The sequence below is a fragment of the Phoxinus phoxinus genome (genome assembly GCF_949152265.1).
Source record: "Phoxinus phoxinus genome assembly, chromosome: 11".
Taxonomy (NCBI): domain Eukaryota; kingdom Metazoa; phylum Chordata; class Actinopteri; order Cypriniformes; family Leuciscidae; genus Phoxinus; species Phoxinus phoxinus.
Window position 1 is genome coordinate 27,217,963 of NC_136886.1, and position 22,335 is coordinate 27,240,297.

At 44.4% G+C, this 22,335-nt stretch overlaps 2 protein-coding genes across 2 annotated transcripts; both read right to left on the bottom strand.

Moving 5' to 3' along the window:
• Positions 1 to 1,189: 1,189 nt before the first annotated feature.
• On the bottom strand, positions 1,190 to 3,421 carry cdk5r2a (cyclin dependent kinase 5, regulatory subunit 2a (p39)). Its single transcript, XM_079629697.1, has one exon. It carries the CDS (start codon positions 2,746 to 2,748, stop codon positions 1,822 to 1,824), a length of 927 nt encoding a protein of 308 aa, XP_079485823.1. The 5' UTR covers positions 2,749 to 3,421; the 3' UTR covers positions 1,190 to 1,821.
• A 1,034-nt stretch (positions 3,422 to 4,455) lies between these two features.
• On the bottom strand, positions 4,456 to 9,604 carry wnt6a (wingless-type MMTV integration site family, member 6a). The gene is made up of 4 exons (XM_079629696.1): positions 9,184 to 9,604; positions 8,448 to 8,668; positions 6,561 to 6,886; positions 4,456 to 5,193 (listed from the first exon to the last, which is right to left on the bottom strand). Exons 1-4 carry the CDS (start codon positions 9,258 to 9,260, stop codon positions 4,732 to 4,734), a joined length of 1,086 nt encoding a protein of 361 aa, XP_079485822.1. The 5' UTR covers positions 9,261 to 9,604; the 3' UTR covers positions 4,456 to 4,731.
• Positions 9,605 to 22,335: the final 12,731 nt, after the last annotated feature.

Sequence of the window (22,335 nt, forward strand, 5' to 3'; positions counted from 1 at the left end):
GGACTACCTGTACAGGAGAAAGTGAGCAATGTCAGTGCACAATGTCCAGCGGTCACACACACACACACACACACACACACACACACACACACACACACACACACACACACACGTTGTGTTTTCTGTTTTGATGTGGACTTTCCATAGACATAATGCTTATTGTACAAACTGTATCTTATATAGGCCTACCCTAACACTATACCCCTAAACCTACTATCACAAAAAACTTTTTAGATTTTCAAAAAACATAACTGTGATTTATTAGCCGTTTTCCTCATGGGGACCAAAACACACACAGACACACACACACACACACACACACACACACACACACACACACACACACACACACGAGCGCGCGCATATGAATTAATTTTAAAGTAATAATTTTATTACTGAGGTAATCAAATCATACATGACGTCTGTTTTCAGGTGACAGTCAATTGATTGTACTGTACGACCGAGTAGAATGGTAGATTTTTTATTTTTGAGTCGTTTGTAAGATAATCGACCAACTTCAAGGCGCCCCCATATTTAATAGATAGGCCTATGCACGTAGGCCTAGTTTACATAGACACATATAACCTATATGTAGGTCTATTAACGAAACTAATGCGGAAACTGAAGGCGAGTTTCAGCACCACGGCTAGCGACCCCTCTTAAATAAAAAAGGGCCCGATACATATTTATACACAAAACTTAGTCACGAACTATTGATTAAATGTAAGTGTTTGCTGTCCAGGCTCAAAATAAAACAATTTAGCAGCTATATATACTGAAAAGCCTTCGGTGAATTCAGGGACTGCATGGATTTATGTTGTTACAGCACGCGCTCCTTATCCGACTGATTATCTTGCTCAAGCATATGCAGTCATTTGCCTGCACAGGAATGACGTAAACCCTGATGCTCGTTCTCGTGCATGATTGAAATCCAGTTTTGGATTTGTTAAAATCGAGTTTTGTTAAAATGTTTTTTTTTTTAAGGAAATGCAAATTATTTTTAATTAAACCAAACTAGCATGTGGTCTTTATCTGCATGCGATATTACTCCAGCACTTGTCAATGTCAGCAAAACCTTGATCATTTATGCTCACATCAAAAACGCTTCAAAAAGGACACTTCAATCACGAACCAATGCATCGACTGTCCCCTTTTCATCATCAAAACAATAAAGAAGCGGCAGAGAGTCTGGGGGGTATTTGTATTCATATATTTTCAAATATACAATATAAAACATTACGTTTTATACTATGACAATTGGCACATATGACTGTAGAGAATCGTTTTGTTGTAAAACAGTACATTCAACGTTCAGATAGACAGCATCAGGCGCCACAGGAGACAGGAGAGTGTCTGTTGCAGGCCAGCACCCCGGACAGCTCAGCGTCGGTGACAACATCGTTTCTGAAACTAATAGAAAAATAAGACCCCAGCACTGACGCACAAGCTAATAATTTACATCTCTCGTTTTTAGCTCGGCACCAACAGCTCGTTATTATTATAATTTTTTTCTTCAAAAACCACAATGATGATACGAGTAGAATTCTTTAAGCATGCATTAAGTAAACTATGAAGAAACCCCAGATCGCGCTCGTGACATTCACTGGGTCATGAAGGTTGTAGCCTATTTTACACATGTGATAACGTAAACCCCCTCTCATGGAGGTGAGGCGAAATCCCCCTGTCCGTTTCCACAAACCAGCAATAGAGTGAAACACTCTTTGCACCTTCAGCAGTCGGGCCTTACATTCATTTCACCCTTGAAGGAAGGGTGTGGAGAGGTATCAGAGAGCTTCTCTCTCCTTTTAACACAAGCCAAATTTAGCGGTCCAGATTATTATTCCATCTTCCGTTCGTATCGCTCGAGCCACCCTCGTTCTTGAGGTCTTGGAAGACCTCGGTGAAGAAATGCGGGTCGGAGTTGATCTGCAGCATTTTGGCACTCATTTTATCAATGATCCGCAGGGAGCGCTCCCAGAACACCTCCTTGTTGGTCTCCACCAGGAAGGGCTTGAGCGGGTACGAGATCTCGTTGCCCATGTAAGAATAAGCCAGGTACAGGCAGGTGAGAAAGGTGGCCTGCAGCTCATACTCGCTGGAAATATCCTCGGTCACCGCCTCCCGGCAGAGCAGGTAGACGAACACCAAGTTGGCAGGAGTGATGAAACCCTGGTCTTGCCAGCCTTGGATGAGCAGTGATCGGTCGACGTTTCGGAACCACAGGATGATCTCGTTTTGGCTCAGCTCTTTGAGTTTGTAGCACCTCCTGCACATGAACTCGCTCAGGCAGCGAAGGAGCTCTCCTGTGGAGGCTTGCACGATGACTCGTCTAGGGGAGATGATGGAGCGACTGCTCGGTTGCCGTTGGACCGAAAGGAGCTGCTTTCCGTTCTGGGATGCATTCTGAGTTTGATTGGATCGAAGGCTTTTATCCGGTACAGTGGGGACTGGCACTGCAAGCGGCCCAGATTTCGTCTTGCGCTCGGAGCCTGATTGAGATTTCTTAAGATTTTCGGTGTTTAGCTGGTCTACGGGGTTAGTGATTTGAGAAACGGGTGGGTTCGGGTTCACTTTCTTGGCACTCTTCTTCTTGGCCGAGGCAGCGACTAACCGCTTCCACGTCAGAGCCGATATTAGCACCGAATGGCGCTTGAGGCTCTTCTCCGTCTTACCGCTCGCTCCATCCGTCTTCTCATCCAGAATCCCTCCTTTTCTGGATGTGGGAGAAATAGAGAGCACCGTGCCCATCTTTTCAACTGTCGACCAACACCCACCGGCCCTTCGGAATGCGCTGTCTCGCCTTTCGTCCCGTTGAGTGCCTCGGGGAGGTGCGAATTCAGAGTCACAGGTTCACGTCCATTTACCTTTCGCGTGACCACTGGGTATACAGTGGGGAAAACAGCTGTTGAGTTGATCAGGTTACCGTACCTATGTTATAATCGATGCTAGCTTCAGTCACACGCGCGCGCTCCGCCACTCCTTCTGCATCCCACTGCGCGCGCAGCCTCAGACAGCTGGAGCAATGGGCAGGACTTGTAATGTGTAGCCGGGCAAAAAAACTAAAGGTACAGACCTGTAAACCGGGATAAGCCTCCCCCATCTGCCAATCCTGATGCGAAGTGAAAGGACTGATGTCTGTTTTCACCAACCAGAGAAGCTTGAAATACATCTGCTCACATCTTATATGAGTCTGTATGTGGGTTAGACAGTCTCTTTCTATTTTTATACACGGGGTACAGAGAGTATTCCTGGATTTTTACCAGCAATAGAAAAAAAGTGTACCTCATAATTACATGCATGTGTTCAAGCTGTCAGCTGGCAAGGTACATCTCTGACAGACACAATCAATTCGCAAAATATGTCTGCAGCTGGTAGAACGGTCAAGCAAAGAGAACGATGAAGATGTAGATGGTAGCAAGTTTTTCTTAATTGTGTATTTGTATTGGAGACTGTCATTTCAAACAAACAATTTCAATGATCATTCATACTTTTTAAATAGATAGATACCATAACACAAATAAAGGGTCATTTAAACCCCTAGTGGTACAGGTGCATTACAGTAGCCTCAGACATTTGAGCAGCACTGATTCTTATTCTCCACGCTATGCTTATGCTCCACCTTGTGGACATTCATTTGTAGACAAACATAAAACAATCTTATAACATTAGCGTTGTGTATTATGTTTAGTGTTGCGCTGTCAAATATGGTACACCTGCATATGTTACCATATAAAGCTACCTGATTGTAATATAAGCATTTCATTTATTCTGTGATGACGTCAGAAGGCGACACCCGCACACACATTGCACGTGTGTGAGTCGCCTGTATGAGACCGGAGAATATGAAGCGTAAATAAAGTTGGAAAACTGTTCTTACATCTACGTCTACTGGCATCCTTATAGACGGCTCTACAAACATGCATGTCATAATTATAACAAGGAACGATATTTCATTGATCATAACATTACATTTAGTTTTGTTGGTGTAACCTAATATATTTAGGTTGATAACTAATGTTAATGTTAAATAACATTTTGATGGAAATACAATTAATTCATTTAGATGTTACCACACGGAGCACATTTTTTAGGTTACCTTTCAGTGTCTTGCAACAAACAAATGCAGGTAATTAAAAGCATGGACAGGAAAAAGAGAAATAGCTGGAAAATGTAAAGTGATAGACAAATGATTCATAATTAAACCAACAAATGTTCTAAATCAGTTGGGTTCTGGCTGTATCTTTAGGTTTGCCAGATAACAAATCACTCAGAGATTCAGCACCTTGGACAGTGGTGTTGCTGAAATTGGTTCATTTTCAAATACCAGGAAAATGACCACAAGCCACGGATATTTGATGTGGCCAAAGTTTATCGGAGGATGTTTTTGTCTCAAGTTTCAAGCTAGTCAGTCTATTCCCAGGTATTGTTCTGAAAATTGTTCTGATAAAATCAATTATTTCTGTATACACTTATTTCTCTTAACATAGGACCAGCAGGTGGCAGCATGACATGTGCTTGTTTTCGAAAGCAGACATACAATCCCAGACTCCCACCTGACTTTTAGATAATGCTCAGTCTTGCTTGCAATAACCAGCGGACTTGTTTTCACACGTCACTGCTTCCTTCTGCACAGAGGATGCTCCACTGCATAGGAGAAAAAAAAATGTGCCCTTCTGGCTCAAAGAGGACTATAGCAGATGCAATTCTGCTTTTAATCTCCTCGAGTGGACTTCACAAGCAGAGGCTGACGTCCTGTCTCACAGAACATCTCTGGCACTGAACCTCACAGCACCAGTGAAACCGACACAGACAGTTTTCCTCGTGTTCCAGTGTGTAGTCTGCAAATCCATTACCGCAGCACAGGCTGTCACAGCCTCCCGGGCCTGACTCTGTGCTGTTACACACACGGCCCTGTGTGCCTTCTGTACCGGTCCTTTGATTGGCCTGACAGAAATCAGGTGACTCAGCTGAATAGATGAGGACGTTTGCATCTAGGGGAGGGTTATCCGGATCGATGGGGACAAGCGATTTCCCGTCATTCCCACCCATCACGCGAACGGGCGCATGGAAGCTCTGCATGAGATAGTCGCCGACCTGACGGAAGAGAGGCATCTTCCTCCAGCAGCTGCGAAGAGTGCAGGAACCAGAAAGGCCATGACATTTACACTCTGTTCGCATCTGTATCTGTATGGCCTGTGCACACACATGACAAGACAGAAAAGTGATAAAGTGATTTCTTTCTTCATACGTGCATCTGTCCTGCATTTCATGCAGTCTCTTAAGTTGAAGTCACCATAAAAAAACTGACAGTTATTTGTTTTTTATGGAATATTGCAGTATTTATAAATTATTTATCCGTGGACATCTTTTTTTTATTATTCAGGCGCCCTTGTAATCTTCAATCAAAATAACTTCCCCTCCCTCTTGCAGTGACTTCTCTTCTCTTCACTGATGAGGTGTTTACTGGCGTGAGGGCGGGGCAACCTGTCACTCACATGACATCACAGCATATCACAACCATCCAATCAACTCCCGAGGGACAAAATCAAGTCCCGCCCTACATTTTTTTCTTGTTCAAGCAGCCGATATACATCACAATAGATCAGAAAAGACTATTCATGCCAGAGTATGATTAGACATGTTTAGTCAAGTCAAGACACATTTATTTATATAGCGCTTTATACAATACAGATCGTTTCAAAAGCTGCTTCACAGTAATAAACAGAAAAAATAACATGTAGCAAAATTTCTCAATTATTAAACAAATTCAATTTCAACTGTAAAGCAGGCAGCTCAACAAAAGACAATAGTGTCGTTGTTCAGCTGAATTTAGTTTAATCCTGATTTAATTTAGTTCAAGAAAAAGTGAAACGAAAATCGAAAATCGTGGTTACCGCTTTAAACCTGGTTCGTTCAGTTTATCTAAACGCAAATAACACTCCCCATAGAAAAATATTACAGTAAAATAAATAATTTTAATTTTAATGTTTAAAAAGTACTTTTGCTTGACAGTGCTGATGTGCAGAACACATTACCGGCTGCAGAAATGTTTGTGGGTTTTATGAATTTTTGTTGTGCAAAACATATGATGTTTTATATATATGATGCATATCTTAAAAAGTGTCAGGTTGTCCCGTTCTCGCGCCTGTAAACATCATCAGAGAAGAGAAGAAATGTTTACTTTGATTAAAGTATATAAATAAAATAAAATAATGATGTGCAAGGATAAATCATTTATAATAAATGTAGCAATATTGCATAAAAAATAATTTAACATTTTGAATTCACGGTGACATTAAATAAAAAAATTTAAAATTAAAAAAGAGTAAACACTGCAGTTGTTGAGGGAGTGACTGTAGATTTGACAAATTTCTCTCTTCTGACTGCTGTAGTCCATATATCTCCTTCTAGTTAAAAAAAAAACTATTTTAGAAAGTTATGGAAACGCAATAGTGTAGTTTTTCTTTTTCTATTAAAGCGAGGGAATACAAAAATGATATTTTCGACGATCTCCAATGTACCATGCTATCCGTATTCCAAACCCAGAAATGTAAACGTACCAGTCTTCCTGCCTCATTGTTGTGCAGGTCAATAAGGGTCCTGATGTCACTCTTGCCTTTTCTCTGCCTGGTGTCCATGAACTGACGAGACTTCTCGTTGCCAAAGTCCACATCATCTCCACAGCCCCCCCATTCCCAGCGCCAATTTTGGACAGGTGAAGCCTGGATAGGTACCTCCTCTGCCTGGAAGTCATGGTGAGTTTGAGAGGAACTCTGAAGGGTCACACAGCCGCACTGTGGCAGCGCCCCCTGGCTGCAGGCTTGTGTTACTGCATGCATCACCCCGGCAGCTGTGATGGCGTACAGAAATGCAGTTTCCCGGATATCTAGAAAACAGAAAAATCTACAGTTTGTCCAAATACAAAACCTTACATCTGGAAAAAGTGCATTGTATCGTGTGGATCATGCTATGCGTTTGATTATGATCTTTATCTAAACTCTTGTTTCAGCCCATCCCACTTCTAAGATCACTTAAAAATCTAAGGAATTGCCACATTAACAATAACTCATTTAGCAGATTCACATTCCTCACACATCTCCGTTGTCTAGACCTGCCTCAATACACCACGAACTGCCAAAAGAGAATTTTTCCCCTCAGTGTAAAGGGTTCCTCCAAGACACACTCACTCTTGGTATCAAATTTACATGTAAACAAGTCAAACTTATAAATTGCTGAGCTTTGGCAATCGGCATGTCATGTTTGGATTAAAAAAGAGTCTCAGTCTCATTTAAACATATGCACTACAATGTCCAAGCTATTAATAAAAGCATTAACTCTGCTGCTTTTTTCTTCATGTGTCAATCAGACCTAACCATTATCATGTTCAAATGAACATAGTACAATCATGCCCTCTAATGGCCATGCGGCTAACTACATGTGTTAATGAAGCATTCCTTTACTCTTAGAGTCATCATTGCCAGAAAATTCCTTTCAAATGTACAAACATGCCAAATAGAACTGCAATGACTAAGCAATCAACTACCTCTGCACAAGCATCGTTTGACATGTCAAAAAGTCCCAGCCAAAAAACAACAACTGTCTTTCTGGGAAAAAAATATTTGGTTACTAGGAAATTAGTGTGCTTTTTGCTCAAAATGTTCAACCCAATGGGAAATCGAAATGATGTTCTGGGGAATTATGACCCATAGGAATTATCCTATGATGCAAATGAAAAATACAAATAGAACCCAATAGGAGCACTAGATCTGCAACATGCTTTGTTGAACAATGTCAAATCAGTTAAGAGGGCTGACTGCATCCATTTTATCTTCATTTTTGAGTTCCAAATGTATATCATGAGAAGCTTTTTTAAATTTTGTTCCTCACCATAGGTGCATGAACCAACTCTAAGGAAAGACTAAATGCGATTCCTCCTTAAAAAGAATGTCATGAAATAGTTACGTGTCGCCTATCAACAACCAACACATCCAAGCATAAACGCTCTTGTTATTAAAGTGGTTATGTTCACAAACATAATTTGAACAGGGAAGCATATGCATGATTTGGCATGGCAGCCAAATAATAAATAGCCTGATACCTAATGCAGCAAAGCGAACGTTTTCTTCTAATTCTGAATAGATAATCGGATAGTGTGCATGAAAGCTCCCCCTTAATCAAGCTGTCACTCATCTTAATTCATTACTAATCTTAACGCTTCTGATTGGCCATTGCATTCATAAACTCAGCAGAGTTGTGTGTGATTGGTTATGCAAAATGCTGATCTAATGCTGCAATCCACACTTTTCATTAAATTTTCATTTTCACTTTATTACTATATTAATTTAAATGTGCTGGTGCATTTTGGCCAAAGCCCCTGTTAATTTTTTGACCCGTGGTCAGGGGAAGGCCATAACCCCAGCCTCACTCACGCTCCATATGTGCCTCACCTTGTTGCAGGATCTTGGCCAGGTTTCTGCTCTGGCTGGTGCAGTTCCAGCGACGGTTGTGGAACTGATGTTGGCATTCTCGTATGCCCATCTGGGCACCTTTTGCCACTTCTTGAATGATCTCAGGCTGAGACTGGCACAGGTCGGCATGTGTGCTTCCCAAAGTTCTAGTCTTACGGCAGATACTATTGGGATCCATGACTAAAGGGTTGCCATCCGCCCTGTGGTGCAAAAGAAATGGGAATAGCTAGAGCACATGTAAAAATATATATAAATTTCCACACGGACACACTCACACACATCCAGACAAAATACATATTTCCAATTTCTACTGATAGTATTTGAGTGTCTTCTCCAACTAAGAAATTAAGAGAAATTCTTGAATGTTTTGTTTTATAAAGCTGCAATGTGGTTCTTATTCACTCAAGAGCATTATTTCTCTTTCACTTGACACACTTTTTCTCTCCTCCGTTCATTCATCCTTTCTGTCATGACCCACACAAAGTTTTTTTTTCCATTAACAAACCAGTTTTTTCACATCTTCCATTACCTCTTGTTATTTAAAAAGGCCTGTTGAACCTGAATGCAAGCAAAGCCATACATTCTTACGTTTATTGGTGTAAATAACTAGCCTAACGAAAGTTTTAGTTTGAACAAAAGCTGCCTGTTGCATTCGTCTAATAATGAGACAAACAGAACAAGAATATTAACAGGCAGGAATAAAGCCACAGCTTACCTTAGTTGCAGAGGTATGGGAGTCGTATTGAGGATAAAAATTAACAAGAGGACGTGTTTTTGCATTGAGAGCATCATCCAGGGATTTAGATCCACAAACGGGTTAAATCTACCTGAAACTGTCCCAACGATGTGTCCTTGGTTTGTCGGCGAATCTTTGAACTGGCATCATATCCAGCAATGATCGAGAAAAGCATGAAAACTTTTTAAATGCACGATTAAAACTAATTTTAGACCCTGTGGTGCGCAAAAAGTATAGGGGCACGAGGACAAATAAATCTGCTTTTAACTCAATAAAAAAAATATTCCTCTTCTTTAGTGGGACTAAACTACTGGCATCACATAAGCAAGTTTTCCGTGAGCGTCCACCGACTACCCGCGAGACTCACTTCTGAACAGCGCGTCTATCGTATCTTATTAACATCTATTGGCACGCGCGCATTCCACCTCTGTTGACGTAGCGTCAGAAAAATCCCTGTCAAGTCAAAAAGTTCAAGAGTTTGTAAACAAACGGCGCAGAAACCCTACATTGAGTTAATGTAAACTTGCACAGCCCTTATTTGTTTTGGAAACCGAAATGATTCCCATGGATTTATGTCAAGCAGAAAACTCGTCTCGTTATGTTTTCGTTTTGTTTCTCGTTTTCATCAGGCCTTAAATTTAAATTAGTGTTATGATGTCCAGCTGTCGTTTTTGATATGTTTTTCATAAAGTGTTCTCTTGCCTGTGTTGACCTTGGCAGTCTTCTTGGCCCTACAGCTATATCAGTATCCTGTGTTATCAGCCAGAATTTGTCTGTTAGAACATTTTCAGGCCAAACAGAATGGATTTTAAATGTCCATGCCAATAATCTTCCCATCAAATTTCAAAATTCGCTGCTTTATCTTCTTCTTGTTTGTAATATCACATTTGGATAAAATAAATTTTATAAGAGTTCTAATATTTCTCTAAGGGCAATATTGGGATGGATTGAGAAGTCTTTCATGGCCATTAATATTTTCCTGCATCTGCCCCCCCCCCCCCCCTTCTTTTTTCTGCTAGATGAAAATGACAGCATAGTGAGTTCATAAGTTGGCAGACTGTGACAGTAGCTTGGATACAACACACACACACACACACACACACACACACACACACACACACACACACACACACACACACACACACACACACACACACACGATGGGTTTTCATGTTTTATTGGGGCTTTCCATTTTTATACCAATCCCCTACCGCTGGCTTAGCCTCACAGAAAACGTTCTGCTAAATATTGATTTAATTATCAAATATTATACAATATTTCAGGAAAAAACATAAAATAAAAATAAAAAATGCTATGTTTTTACTGTAATGCTATATTCTTAAAGTTTTTTGCAAATTTTCAGTAGAAATAACCAACTTTATTGAACATTTCTTATTTATGATGTATTTACATAAAATCCCTTTATTCCATTTAATTATAACAATTCAGTTCGGAGGCCTCACGAGCGCTGGACTGGTGTCTGCCTTCTCCCATTGCCAACCAGCGCCAAAGCCTAGACCCCGGGGGAGGGTCTCGCATCCTGGGAGAGTTAAGTGTTTAACTTTTTGTATGTGTGTGTGTGTGTGTGTGTGATTTTAAATCTGGCAGTATATCCATTTCATGACGGGGTGGGAGGGTTCTGATGAACTGAATTCTTCTGTAGTAGTCTGAGGGCGTCTTGAGTGTGAAGTTCACGTTCATTGTTAATGGGTGCAGTGCCCTCTGGGGGTGAGGTGTGTGCTCTAGCTTTTTATTATATTTATTGCGTGGTTGTTAGCTTTGGTAGGGCTTATTTATTGCAGTGTTTTCTGTGTAGCATGCTCCATCGTGGTGTTGTTCGCCCAGGCAGATTAGCATTTGTGTTTGGGACTTCAAGAACCTGACCCAGTCTGACATGTTTGGTAACTGCATGAATTGTACTAAATAAAGATTATTGTTTCTACTTCTATGGTCCTGTTTGCTTTGTAGAGTGGAGTCCTCTAGCTGTAACAATCTGACCTCCCCAATAGGTTTATTACACTGGTGGCAGCGGTGGGACTTGCTTAATTTTTGTGAACCCTATAAAACCTATACACTGTTGCAAAAATGTTACAGGGGGAGGATAATGCTGGGCCTGAGGTGGACCGCGCAAGGGAGGTGGGACCATTAAGAGCTACGGTGAGGCCAGTGTTTATGCCCGAGACGTTTACTGGTGTAGGCCGGGAGTGGTCTGATTGGTCAGAGCAATTTGAACTGGCTGCTGATGTAAATAATTGGGATGAACCCTTAAAACTTAAATTTATGTCTCTACTACTCTCTGGGCGTGCAAGAGATATTTATAGTGGTTTGTCCGGTGAGGCTAAAGGAAACTATGCGCTGCTGAAAGCTGCTATGGCTAGATGTTTTGAGCCTTGTGACAGTAGCGACTGGAGTAGGGCTACATTTACAGCCCGCCGTCGTATGCATAATGAGACCGCAAGGGAATTCGGAAATGCCTTACGGCGTCTTGCTACTAAAGCTTACCCCACAGCTGATAATTGTACTTGCGATATGTTGGCAAGAGATCAGTTTCTTACACATTTTGCAACTGGTGACTTCCGTATTAGCTTGCGTAGAGCAAAACCTAATACCCTAGAAGATGCAATTGATCTTGTTTCTGAATTAGAGCTGCTTAGGAATATGGAGCAAACCTGTCTGATGCCTGATGCAAAAGTAAGGGGAGTGGTTGAGAATAAACCCAAAAGTGATGAACAAATGCAAATGATGCTAGGAATGGTGGAGGAATTGAGGCAGGAAGTAAAATCTCTTCGTACAACTGTGAGTAATGTGCAACAGTCTATGGCAAACCCCACTCCCACTCAATTTTCCAGGGAACCTGTACGAGAGCCCAGGAACAGTGGTTCCCAAGGGTCTGTAGATCGAGCCAGAGGGGCGGGGGGTGGTTGTTGGGAGTGTGGGTGTACAAGACACATCAAAAGAGATTGCCCCTATTTGCAGGGAAACTACAGGGGGCAGGCACTGTAGGCCCGCTGCCTGCCCCCCGGCGAGTTGGTACATATGCGGCCTCTGCAAGCAACCAGGGTGGCTCTGGATACATTGGAGCCAAAATAGGTGTGTCAGACTCCCTTCTCTTGGTAGATAGTGGGGAAACGTTATCAGTCATACCAAAACAACTTTGGCTTGAAATCACTAAGGGGGGAACAGAACTGTCTGGACATCATGGTGATGTGTCTGCAGCCAATGGGGGATTGATGGGGATTTTGGGAAAATGGCAAACAGTCTACCAGTTTGATTCATTGGCAGTAATTGTGGAGTTTTTGGTAGCTGATGTGCCTTCCCAGGATATTCTTTTTGGTTTTGACTTTTTGAGTAAATATGGGGTTGTTATGGATTTTGGTAAGAAGGAGTGTCGAATAATGGGTAAAATGTTTCCTCTGATTATTCCGGCAGATCTTGATAAACCCAGGACTGTGATCGTCTTGGAAGACACTGTAATTCCCCCACGTAGTGAGGCAATCATTGCTGGAAAGGTGGATAATTCCTTCGTGGCCCATTGTGAGGGTATAATGTTGGAACCATCAGACACATTATCCAACCAATGTCATGTAATGATCGCTCGGGTGGTCTGTACAGTGGAAAGGGGTAGACTGCCGGTACGAGTGATTAATGTAACTAAAGATGCCCTTACATTAAAGGGGGGTATGAGGTTGGGAACTTTACATACTGACATCGAGGTGGACTGTAGGGCTGAACATTTGGGCATGCGGGAGGATGAGGATGGCCCAAATGAGCCTTGGTCTGTTGATAAGCTTATTGCTCATTTTGGGTTGCATCAGAAGAATTTTACTCCATCTGACTTAACAGATATTCGTGAGCTGTTACGGAGAAATATGTCTGTTTAGTGAGGGGGAGGGGGATTTGGGGAGAACTCACCTGACACTACACCAGATCGATACAGGGGATGCAAAGCCTGTGAAGTTACCACCCCGTCGTGTTCCCCTCCATTTACAACATGAGGTCTCTGACCATGTAAAGCAAATGTTGGCAAATAACATAATTCAGCCTTCTCATAGTCCATGGGCAGCTCCAGTAGTTTTAGTACGCAAGCGTGACGGCGGCCTCCGTTTTTGCGTGGATTATCGCAAGTTAAACGATGTAACCCGGAAGGACGCGTATCCGTTGCCACGGATCGATGATGCCCTTGATAGTCTAAATAAGGCTTGTTGGTTCTCCACTCTCGATTTAGCCAGTGGTTACTGGCAGGTGGAGTTGGATCCTAAGGATAAATATAAGACTGCTTTTATCACTCGGCAAGGTCTGTTTGAATTTAATGTCCTTAGCTTTGGTCTTTGTAATAGTCCAAGTACATTTCAGCGACTGATGGATCTGGTGCTGGCAGATCTTCAGTGGACTACCTGTCTGGTGTACTTGGACGATATAATTATATTTGGACGGACATTTCAGGAACATTTGGGTTGCCTGGACGAAGTTTTGAGAAAACTACGCCAGGCTAACCTTAAAGTTAAGCCCACTAAGTGTAACTTGTTTGCCACTCAGGTGCAGTATTTGGGACATATCATTTCATCAAAGGGGGTGAAAGCAGATCCTGCCAAAGTGGAGGCTGTGCGTCAGTGGCCGGTGCCCAAAAATCAGATAGAGGTCAGGAGCTTTGTGGGTTTAGCCTCGTACTATCGGAGGTTTGTGAAGGGGTTTGCTGAGATTGCTCGCCCCCTGCACCAACTCACTGAGAAAGGCAGGCGTTTTAAATGGACAGAGGCATGCCAAACAGCCTTTGAACAGCTTAAGCTGAGTTTAATGTCAGCACCTGTTCTTATATATCCTGATCCCTCCAAAACATTCGTTTTAGATACAGATGCTAGTGATGCAGGTATTAGGGCTGTGTTGTCACAAGAAGAGGGGGGGGGGGGGGGGGGGGTGAACATGTTATAGCATATGCTAGCAGAGCCCTTACTAAGCAGGAAAGAAAATATGCCACAACCAAGAAGGAATTGTTAAGTATGGTCACGTTCATCAAGCATTTTAAACATTACCTGTTGGGTAAGGAATTTGTCCTGCGAACAGATCATAATTCCTTGAGGTGGCTGCATAATTTCCAGGGTTTAGAGGGACAGTTAGCCAGATGGGTGGAGCAGTCAGCAAGCTTCCAATATAAAATTGTTCACCGCCCTGGACGAGGGCATGCTAATGCTGACGCCCTTTCTAGGCTGCCTGCTTACCGGTCAACTCCAGGGCCCCCGGAGCCAGCCCCACAGACACAAGGGGTGCCTGTAATAGCGGCAGTACAAAATGTGCCTACCAATGTAACCCCAGGGTGGGAAGGGGATGAGTTGGCCCGGGCACAGTGGGAAGATGCCGAGTTACAAAAGATCATTGCTCTAAAAAAAGAGGGAGGGACTTGTTTGCAACCACTGGACGAGCTACAAAAGTATGCACCGGTATGGTCCCAGTTACAAATGCAGGGCTCCCGGTTGGTGAGGTTTCCCCCATCGAATTCGGACGCTGCAAACCAGGTCCAAGTGGTTATTCCCACTGTAATGGTGGCAGAAATCTTAAGACAGTTGCATAATGATATTACGGGGGGACACTTGGGAATACAGAAACTACAAGCAAAAGTGAAAGACCGTTTCTATTGGCTGGGCTGGTTTGGGGATTTTAAGCGATGGTGTAGCGAATGTGTGGATTGTGGGTCTAGAAAAGCTGTGGGGAAACAGTGGCGGGCCCCACTACAATCGGTGGTAGCATTAAGGCCATATGAGCGGGTGGCGTTGGATATTTTGGGACCTCTCCCCGAAACCCCCAATGGAAACAAATATATTGTAGTTATTGGGGATTATTTTTCCAAATGGACAGAGGCTTTCCCTCTTCCTAATCAGGAAGCTGAGACTGTGGCCAAGTTGTTGGTGGAACAGTGGGTGTGCCGCTTCGGAGCCCCCAGGATAATCCATACTGATCAGGGGAGAAATTTTGAATCTAGGTTATTTAAAGAAGTGTGCCAGTTGCTGAACATCCATAAGACTAGGACATCACCGTACCATCCTCAATCTGATGGGATGGTTGAAAGGTTTAATAGAACATTGGCCTCCATGTTGTCTCTGTTTGTAGATGATAACCAAGCTAATTGGGACATCCTGTTGCCTTATGTGATGATGGCCTATAGAAGCAGCGTTCACTCCAGCCCCTGGTTTACACCCTACAAAGTTGTTTTTGGGAAAGAGATAGTCCTTCCGGTGGATGTTATGCTTAACCTGGGTGGTGGGGAAAGATTCTCTTCCGCTTCAGAGTATGTGTCTAGATTGTTGTAGACATTGTCTACAGTGGTAGAGGCGGTAAGGGGCCATCAGCTAAGAGCCTCTGTGAAACAGAAGGGAGAATATGACTTCAGAGCACATTTCCAATACTATTCTGAAGGAGAATTGGTGTGGGTTCGGGGGAAAGTTAGGAAGAGAGGGCTTTGTCCAAAATTACAACGAAGGTTTAAGGGGCCTTATAAAGTCACAGAGAGGATAACCGAAGTTCTGTATAGACTTGTGCCAGTTGACGGAGGGACAGAAATAGTGGTGCACTTCAACCGACTTAAACCATGTCTTTCTTCTGTAACAGAGGTTATCAACCAAGAGGGTGCAGAGAGCCTACGGATGGCTGGCATCCCACCTAAGGAGACCTGGCTGCAGACTTCAGCTTCTACAGCGGGTCGAGAGAGCGAGGTGGTAGTGCCAGGGGCCAGATCCGCAGTGCCCCCAGTCACACCTACAAGGGCAGCAAGCAAGGTGCCAGGAAGCTGTGCTGCCTTAGTGGGATCACAAGGGCAAATAGACCGGCCGGCTTCGGCCACACAGAACCAAGGTGGTCAAGAATTTTCACACACTGGGCAGATGCAAACATCCATGACTAGCAATTCTGCAATGACCGGAGAGGCCCAGCAAGGTGCATCGCTATCCAAAGACTTACGCCAGGGACGACTAAGGAGGGCACCAGTGTGGTCCTTGGACTATGAAATGTGTTGAATTCGACTCGAGGACGAGTCTGCCTTATGGGTGGGGGGAGTGTAATGAAGTGACGTTGGATAAATGTATTGTTATGACTGCCGTGTGTGGGGGGGGGAGGGATTTGTGGAAGAGTGGGTTGAGTTACGTGAGTGTTCGCACCTGATGTCTGATGAGCGTGAATTTGGAGGAGAGGGCGAGAATAAAAAGACGAGCTCAGTGAAGGGGAGCGAAGCTGAGAAGCGGTGTGTTGTTGATAACGCCGAGCTGCACTCAAGGTTGGGGGGTGGGTGCCGTTCGTATGCTATTTAGGGCTGCCGGTGGCGAAGATAGCGTAGCGGGCTAACCTGTAGATTAACGTGGGTATAGGAGTGCGTGGGCGACGCGGCTTCTCAGTAAGGGGTGCTCTGTTTCCGCTACAGTTCGGAGGCCTCACGAGCGCTGGACTGGTGTCTGCCTTCTCCCATTGCCAACCAGCGCCAAAGCCTAGACCCCGGGGGAGGGTCTCGCATCCTGGGAGAGTTAAGTGTTTAACTTGTTGGATGTGTGTGTGTGTGTGTGTGTGTGTGTGATTTTAAATCTGGCAGTATATCCATTTCATGACGGGGTGGGAGGGTTCTGATGAACTGAATTCTTCTGTAGTAGTCTGAGGGCGTCTTGAGTGTGAAGTTCACGTTCATTGTTAATGGGTGCAGTGCCCTCTGGGGGTGAGGTGTGTGCTCTAGCTTTTTATTATATTTATTGCGTGGTTGTTAGCTTTGGTAGGGCTTATTTATTGCAGTGTTTTCTGTGTAGCATGCTCCATCGTGGTGTTGTTCGCCCAGGCAGATTAGCATTTGTGTTTGGGACTTCAAGAACCTGACCCAGTCTGACATGTTTGGTAACTGCATGAATTGTACTAAATAAAGATTATTGTTTCTACTTCTATGGTCCTGTTTGCTTTGTAGAGTGGAGTCCTCTAGCTGTAACAATCTGACCTCCCCAATAGGTTTATTACACTGGTGGCAGCGGTGGGACTTGCTTAATTTTTGTGAACCCTATAAAACCTATACACTGTTGCAAAAATGTTACAGGGGGAGGATAATGCTGGGCCTGAGGTGGACCGCGCAAGGGAGGTGGGACCATTAAGAGCTACGGTGAGGCCAGTGTTTATGCCCGAGACGTTTACTGGTGTAGGCCGGGAGTGGTCTGATTGGTCAGAGCAATTTGAACTGGCTGCTGATGTAAATAATTGGGATGAACCCTTAAAACTTAAATTTATGTCTCTACTACTCTCTGGGCGTGCAAGAGATATTTATAGTGGTTTGTCCGGTGAGGCTAAAGGAAACTATGCGCTGCTGAAAGCTGCTATGGCTAGATGTTTTGAGCCTTGTGACAGTAGCGACTGGAGTAGGGCTACATTTACAGCCCGCCGTCGTATGCATAATGAGACCGCAAGGGAATTCGGAAATGCCTTACGGCGTCTTGCTACTAAAGCTTACCCCACAGCTGATAATTGTACTTGCGATATGTTGGCAAGAGATCAGTTTCTTACACATTTTGCAACTGGTGACTTCCGTATTAGCTTGCGTAGAGCAAAACCTAATACCCTAGAAGATGCAATTGATCTTGTTTCTGAATTAGAGCTGCTTAGGAATATGGAGCAAACCTGTCTGATGCCTGATGCAAAAGTAAGGGGAGTGGTTGAGAATAAACCCAAAAGTGATGAACAAATGCAAATGATGCTAGGAATGGTGGAGGAATTGAGGCAGGAAGTAAAATCTCTTCGTACAACTGTGAGTAATGTGCAACAGTCTATGGCAAACCCCACTCCCACTCAATTTTCCAGGGAACCTGTACGAGAGCCCAGGAACAGTGGTTCCCAAGGGTCTGTAGATCGAGCCAGAGGGGCGGGGGGTGGTTGTTGGGAGTGTGGGTGTACAAGACACATCAAAAGAGATTGCCCCTATTTGCAGGGAAACTACAGGGGGCAGGCACTGTAGGCCCGCTGCCTGCCCCCCGGCGAGTTGGTACATATGCGGCCTCTGCAAGCAACCAGGGTGGCTCTGGATACATTGGAGCCAAAATAGGTGCGTCAGACTCCCTTCTCTTGGTAGATAGTGGGGAAACGTTATCAGTCATACCAAAACAACTTTGGCTTGAAATCACTAAGGGGGGAACAGAACTGTCTGGACATCATGGTGATGTGTCTGCAGCCAATGGGGGGTTGATGGGGATTTTGGGAAAATGGCAAACAGTCTACCAGTTTGATTCATTGGCAGTAATTGTGGAGTTTTTGGTAGCTGATGTGCCTTCCCAGGATATTCTTTTGGGTTTTGACTTTTTGAGTAAATATGGGGTTGTTATGGATTTTGGTAAGAAGGAGTGTCGAATAATGGGTAAAATGTTTCCTCTGATTATTCCGGCAGATCTTGATAAACCCAGGACTGTGATCGTCTTGGAAGACACTGTAATTCCCCCACGTAGTGAGGCAATCATTGCTGGAAAGGTGGATAATTCCTTCGTGGCCCATTGTGAGGGTATAATGTTGGAACCATCAGACACATTATCCAACCAATGTCATGTAATGATCGCTCGGGTGGTCTGTACAGTGGAAAGGGGTAGACTGCCGGTACGAGTGATTAATGTAACTAAAGATGCCCTTACATTAAAGGGGGGTATGAGGTTGGGAACTTTACATACTGACATCGAGGTGGACTGTAGGGCTGAACATTTGGGCATGCGGGAGGATGAGGATGGCCCAAATGAGCCTTGGTCTGTTGATAAGCTTATTGCTCATTTTGGGTTGCATCAGAAGAATTTTACTCCATCTGACTTAACAGATATTCGTGAGCTGTTACGGAGAAATATGTCTGTTTAGTGAGGGGGAGGGGGATTTGGGGAGAACTCACCTGACACTACACCAGATCGATACAGGGGATGCAAAGCCTGTGAAGTTACCACCCCGTCGTGTTCCCCTCCATTTACAACATGAGGTCTCTGACCATGTAAAGCAAATGTTGGCAAATAACATAATTCAGCCTTCTCATAGTCCATGGGCAGCTCCAGTAGTTTTAGTACGCAAGCGTGACGGCGGCCTCCGTTTTTGCGTGGATTATCGCAAGTTAAACGATGTAACCCGGAAGGACGCGTATCCGTTGCCACGGATCGATGATGCCCTTGATAGTCTAAATAAGGCTTGTTGGTTCTCCACTCTCGATTTAGCCAGTGGTTACTGGCAGGTGGAGTTGGATCCTAAGGATAAATATAAGACTGCTTTTATCACTCGGCAAGGTCTGTTTGAATTTAATGTCCTTAGCTTTGGTCTTTGTAATAGTCCAAGTACATTTCAGCGACTGATGGATCTGGTGCTGGCAGATCTTCAGTGGACTACCTGTCTGGTGTACTTGGACGATATAATTATATTTGGACGGACATTTCAGGAACATTTGGGTTGCCTGGACGAAGTTTTGAGAAAACTACGCCAGGCTAACCTTAAAGTTAAGCCCACTAAGTGTAACTTGTTTGCCACTCAGGTGCAGTATTTGGGACATATCATTTCATCAAAGGGGGTGAAAGCAGATCCTGCCAAAGTGGAGGCTGTGCGTCAGTGGCCGGTGCCCAAAAATCAGATAGAGGTCAGGAGCTTTGTGGGTTTAGCCTCGTACTATCGGAGGTTTGTGAAGGGGTTTGCTGAGATTGCTCGCCCCCTGCACCAACTCACTGAGAAAGGCAGGCGTTTTAAATGGACAGAGGCATGCCAAACAGCCTTTGAACAGCTTAAGCTGAGTTTAATGTCAGCACCTGTTCTTATATATCCTGATCCCTCCAAAACATTCGTTTTAGATACAGATGCTAGTGATGCAGGTATTAGGGCTGTGTTGTCACAAGAAGAGGGGGGGGGGGGGGGGGTGAACATGTTATAGCATATGCTAGCAGAGCCCTTACTAAGCAGGAAAGAAAATATGCCACAACCAAGAAGGAATTGTTAAGTATGGTCACGTTCATCAAGCATTTTAAACATTACCTGTTGGGTAAGGAATTTGTCCTGCGAACAGATCATAATTCCTTGAGGTGGCTGCATAATTTCCAGGGTTTAGAGGGACAGTTAGCCAGATGGGTGGAGCAGTCAGCAAGCTTCCAATATAAAATTGTTCACCGCCCTGGACGAGGGCATGCTAATGCTGACGCCCTTTCTAGGCTGCCTGCTTACCGGTCAACTCCAGGGCCCCCGGAGCCAGCCCCACAGACACAAGGGGTGCCTGTAATAGCGGCAGTACAAAATGTGCCTACCAATGTAACCCCAGGGTGGGAAGGGGATGAGTTGGCCCGGGCACAGTGGGAAGATGCCGAGTTACAAAAGATCATTGCTCTAAAAAAAGAGGGAGGGACTTGTTTGCAACCACTGGACGAGCTACAAAAGTATGCACCGGTATGGTCCCAGTTACAAATGCAGGGCTCCCGGTTGGTGAGGTTTCCCCCATCGAATTCGGACGCTGCAAACCAGGTCCAAGTGGTTATTCCCACTGTAATGGTGGCAGAAATCTTAAGACAGTTGCATAATGATATTACGGGGGGACACTTGGGAATACAGAAACTACAAGCAAAAGTGAAAGACCGTTTCTATTGGCTGGGCTGGTTTGGGGATTTTAAGCGATGGTGTAGCGAATGTGTGGATTGTGGGTCTAGAAAAGCTGTGGGGAAACAGTGGCGGGCCCCACTACAATCGGTGGTAGCATTAAGGCCATATGAGCGGGTGGCGTTGGATATTTTGGGACCTCTCCCCGAAACCCCCAATGGAAACAAATATATTGTAGTTATTGGGGATTATTTTTCCAAATGGACAGAGGCTTTCCCTCTTCCTAATCAGGAAGCTGAGACTGTGGCCAAGTTGTTGGTGGAACAGTGGGTGTGCCGCTTCGGAGCCCCCAGGATAATCCATACTGATCAGGGGAGAAATTTTGAATCTAGGTTATTTAAAGAAGTGTGCCAGTTGCTGAACATCCATAAGACTAGGACATCACCGTACCATCCTCAATCTGATGGGATGGTTGAAAGGTTTAATAGAACATTGGCCTCCATGTTGTCTCTGTTTGTAGATGATAACCAAGCTAATTGGGACATCCTGTTGCCTTATGTGATGATGGCCTATAGAAGCAGCGTTCACTCCAGCCCCTGGTTTACACCCTACAAAGTTGTTTTTGGGAAAGAGATAGTCCTTCCGGTGGATGTTATGCTTAACCTGGGTGGTGGGGAAAGATTCTCTTCCGCTTCAGAGTATGTGTCTAGATTGTTGTAGACATTGTCTACAGTGGTACAGGCGGTAAGGGGCCATCAGCTAAGAGCCTCTGTGAAACAGAAGGGAGAATATGACTTCAGAGCACATTTCCAATACTATTCTGAAGGAGAATTGGTGTGGGTTCGGGGGAAAGTTAGGAAGAGAGGGCTTTGTCCAAAATTACAACGAAGGTTTAAGGGGCCTTATAAAGTCACAGAGAGGATAACCGAAGTTCTGTATAGACTTGTGCCAGTTGACGGAGGGACAGAAATAGTGGTGCACTTCAACCGACTTAAACCATGTCTTTCTTCTGTAACAGAGGTTATCAACCAAGAGGGTGCAGAGAGCCTACGGATGGCTGGCATCCCACCTAAGGAGACCTGGCTGCAGACTTCAGCTTCTACAGCGGGTCGAGAGAGCGAGGTGGTAGTGCCAGGGGCCAGATCCGCAGTGCCCCCAGTCACACCTACAAGGGCAGCAAGCAAGGTGCCAGGAAGCTGTGCTGCCTTAGTGGGATCACAAGGGCAAATAGACCGGCCGGCTTCGGCCACACAGAACCAAGGTGGTCAAGAATTTTCACACACTGGGCAGATGCAAACATCCATGACTAGCAATTCTGCAATGACCGGAGAGGCCCAGCAAGGTGCATCGCTATCCAAAGACTTACGCCAGGGACGACTAAGGAGGGCACCAGTGTGGTCCTTGGACTATGAAATGTGTTGAATTCGACTCGAGGACGAGTCTGCCTTATGGGTGGGGGGAGTGTAATGAAGTGACGTTGGATAAATGTATTGTTATGACTGCCGTGTGTGGGGGGGGGGGAGGGATTTGTGGAAGAGTGGGTTGAGTTACGTGAGTGTTCGCACCTGATGTCTGATGAGCGTGAATTTG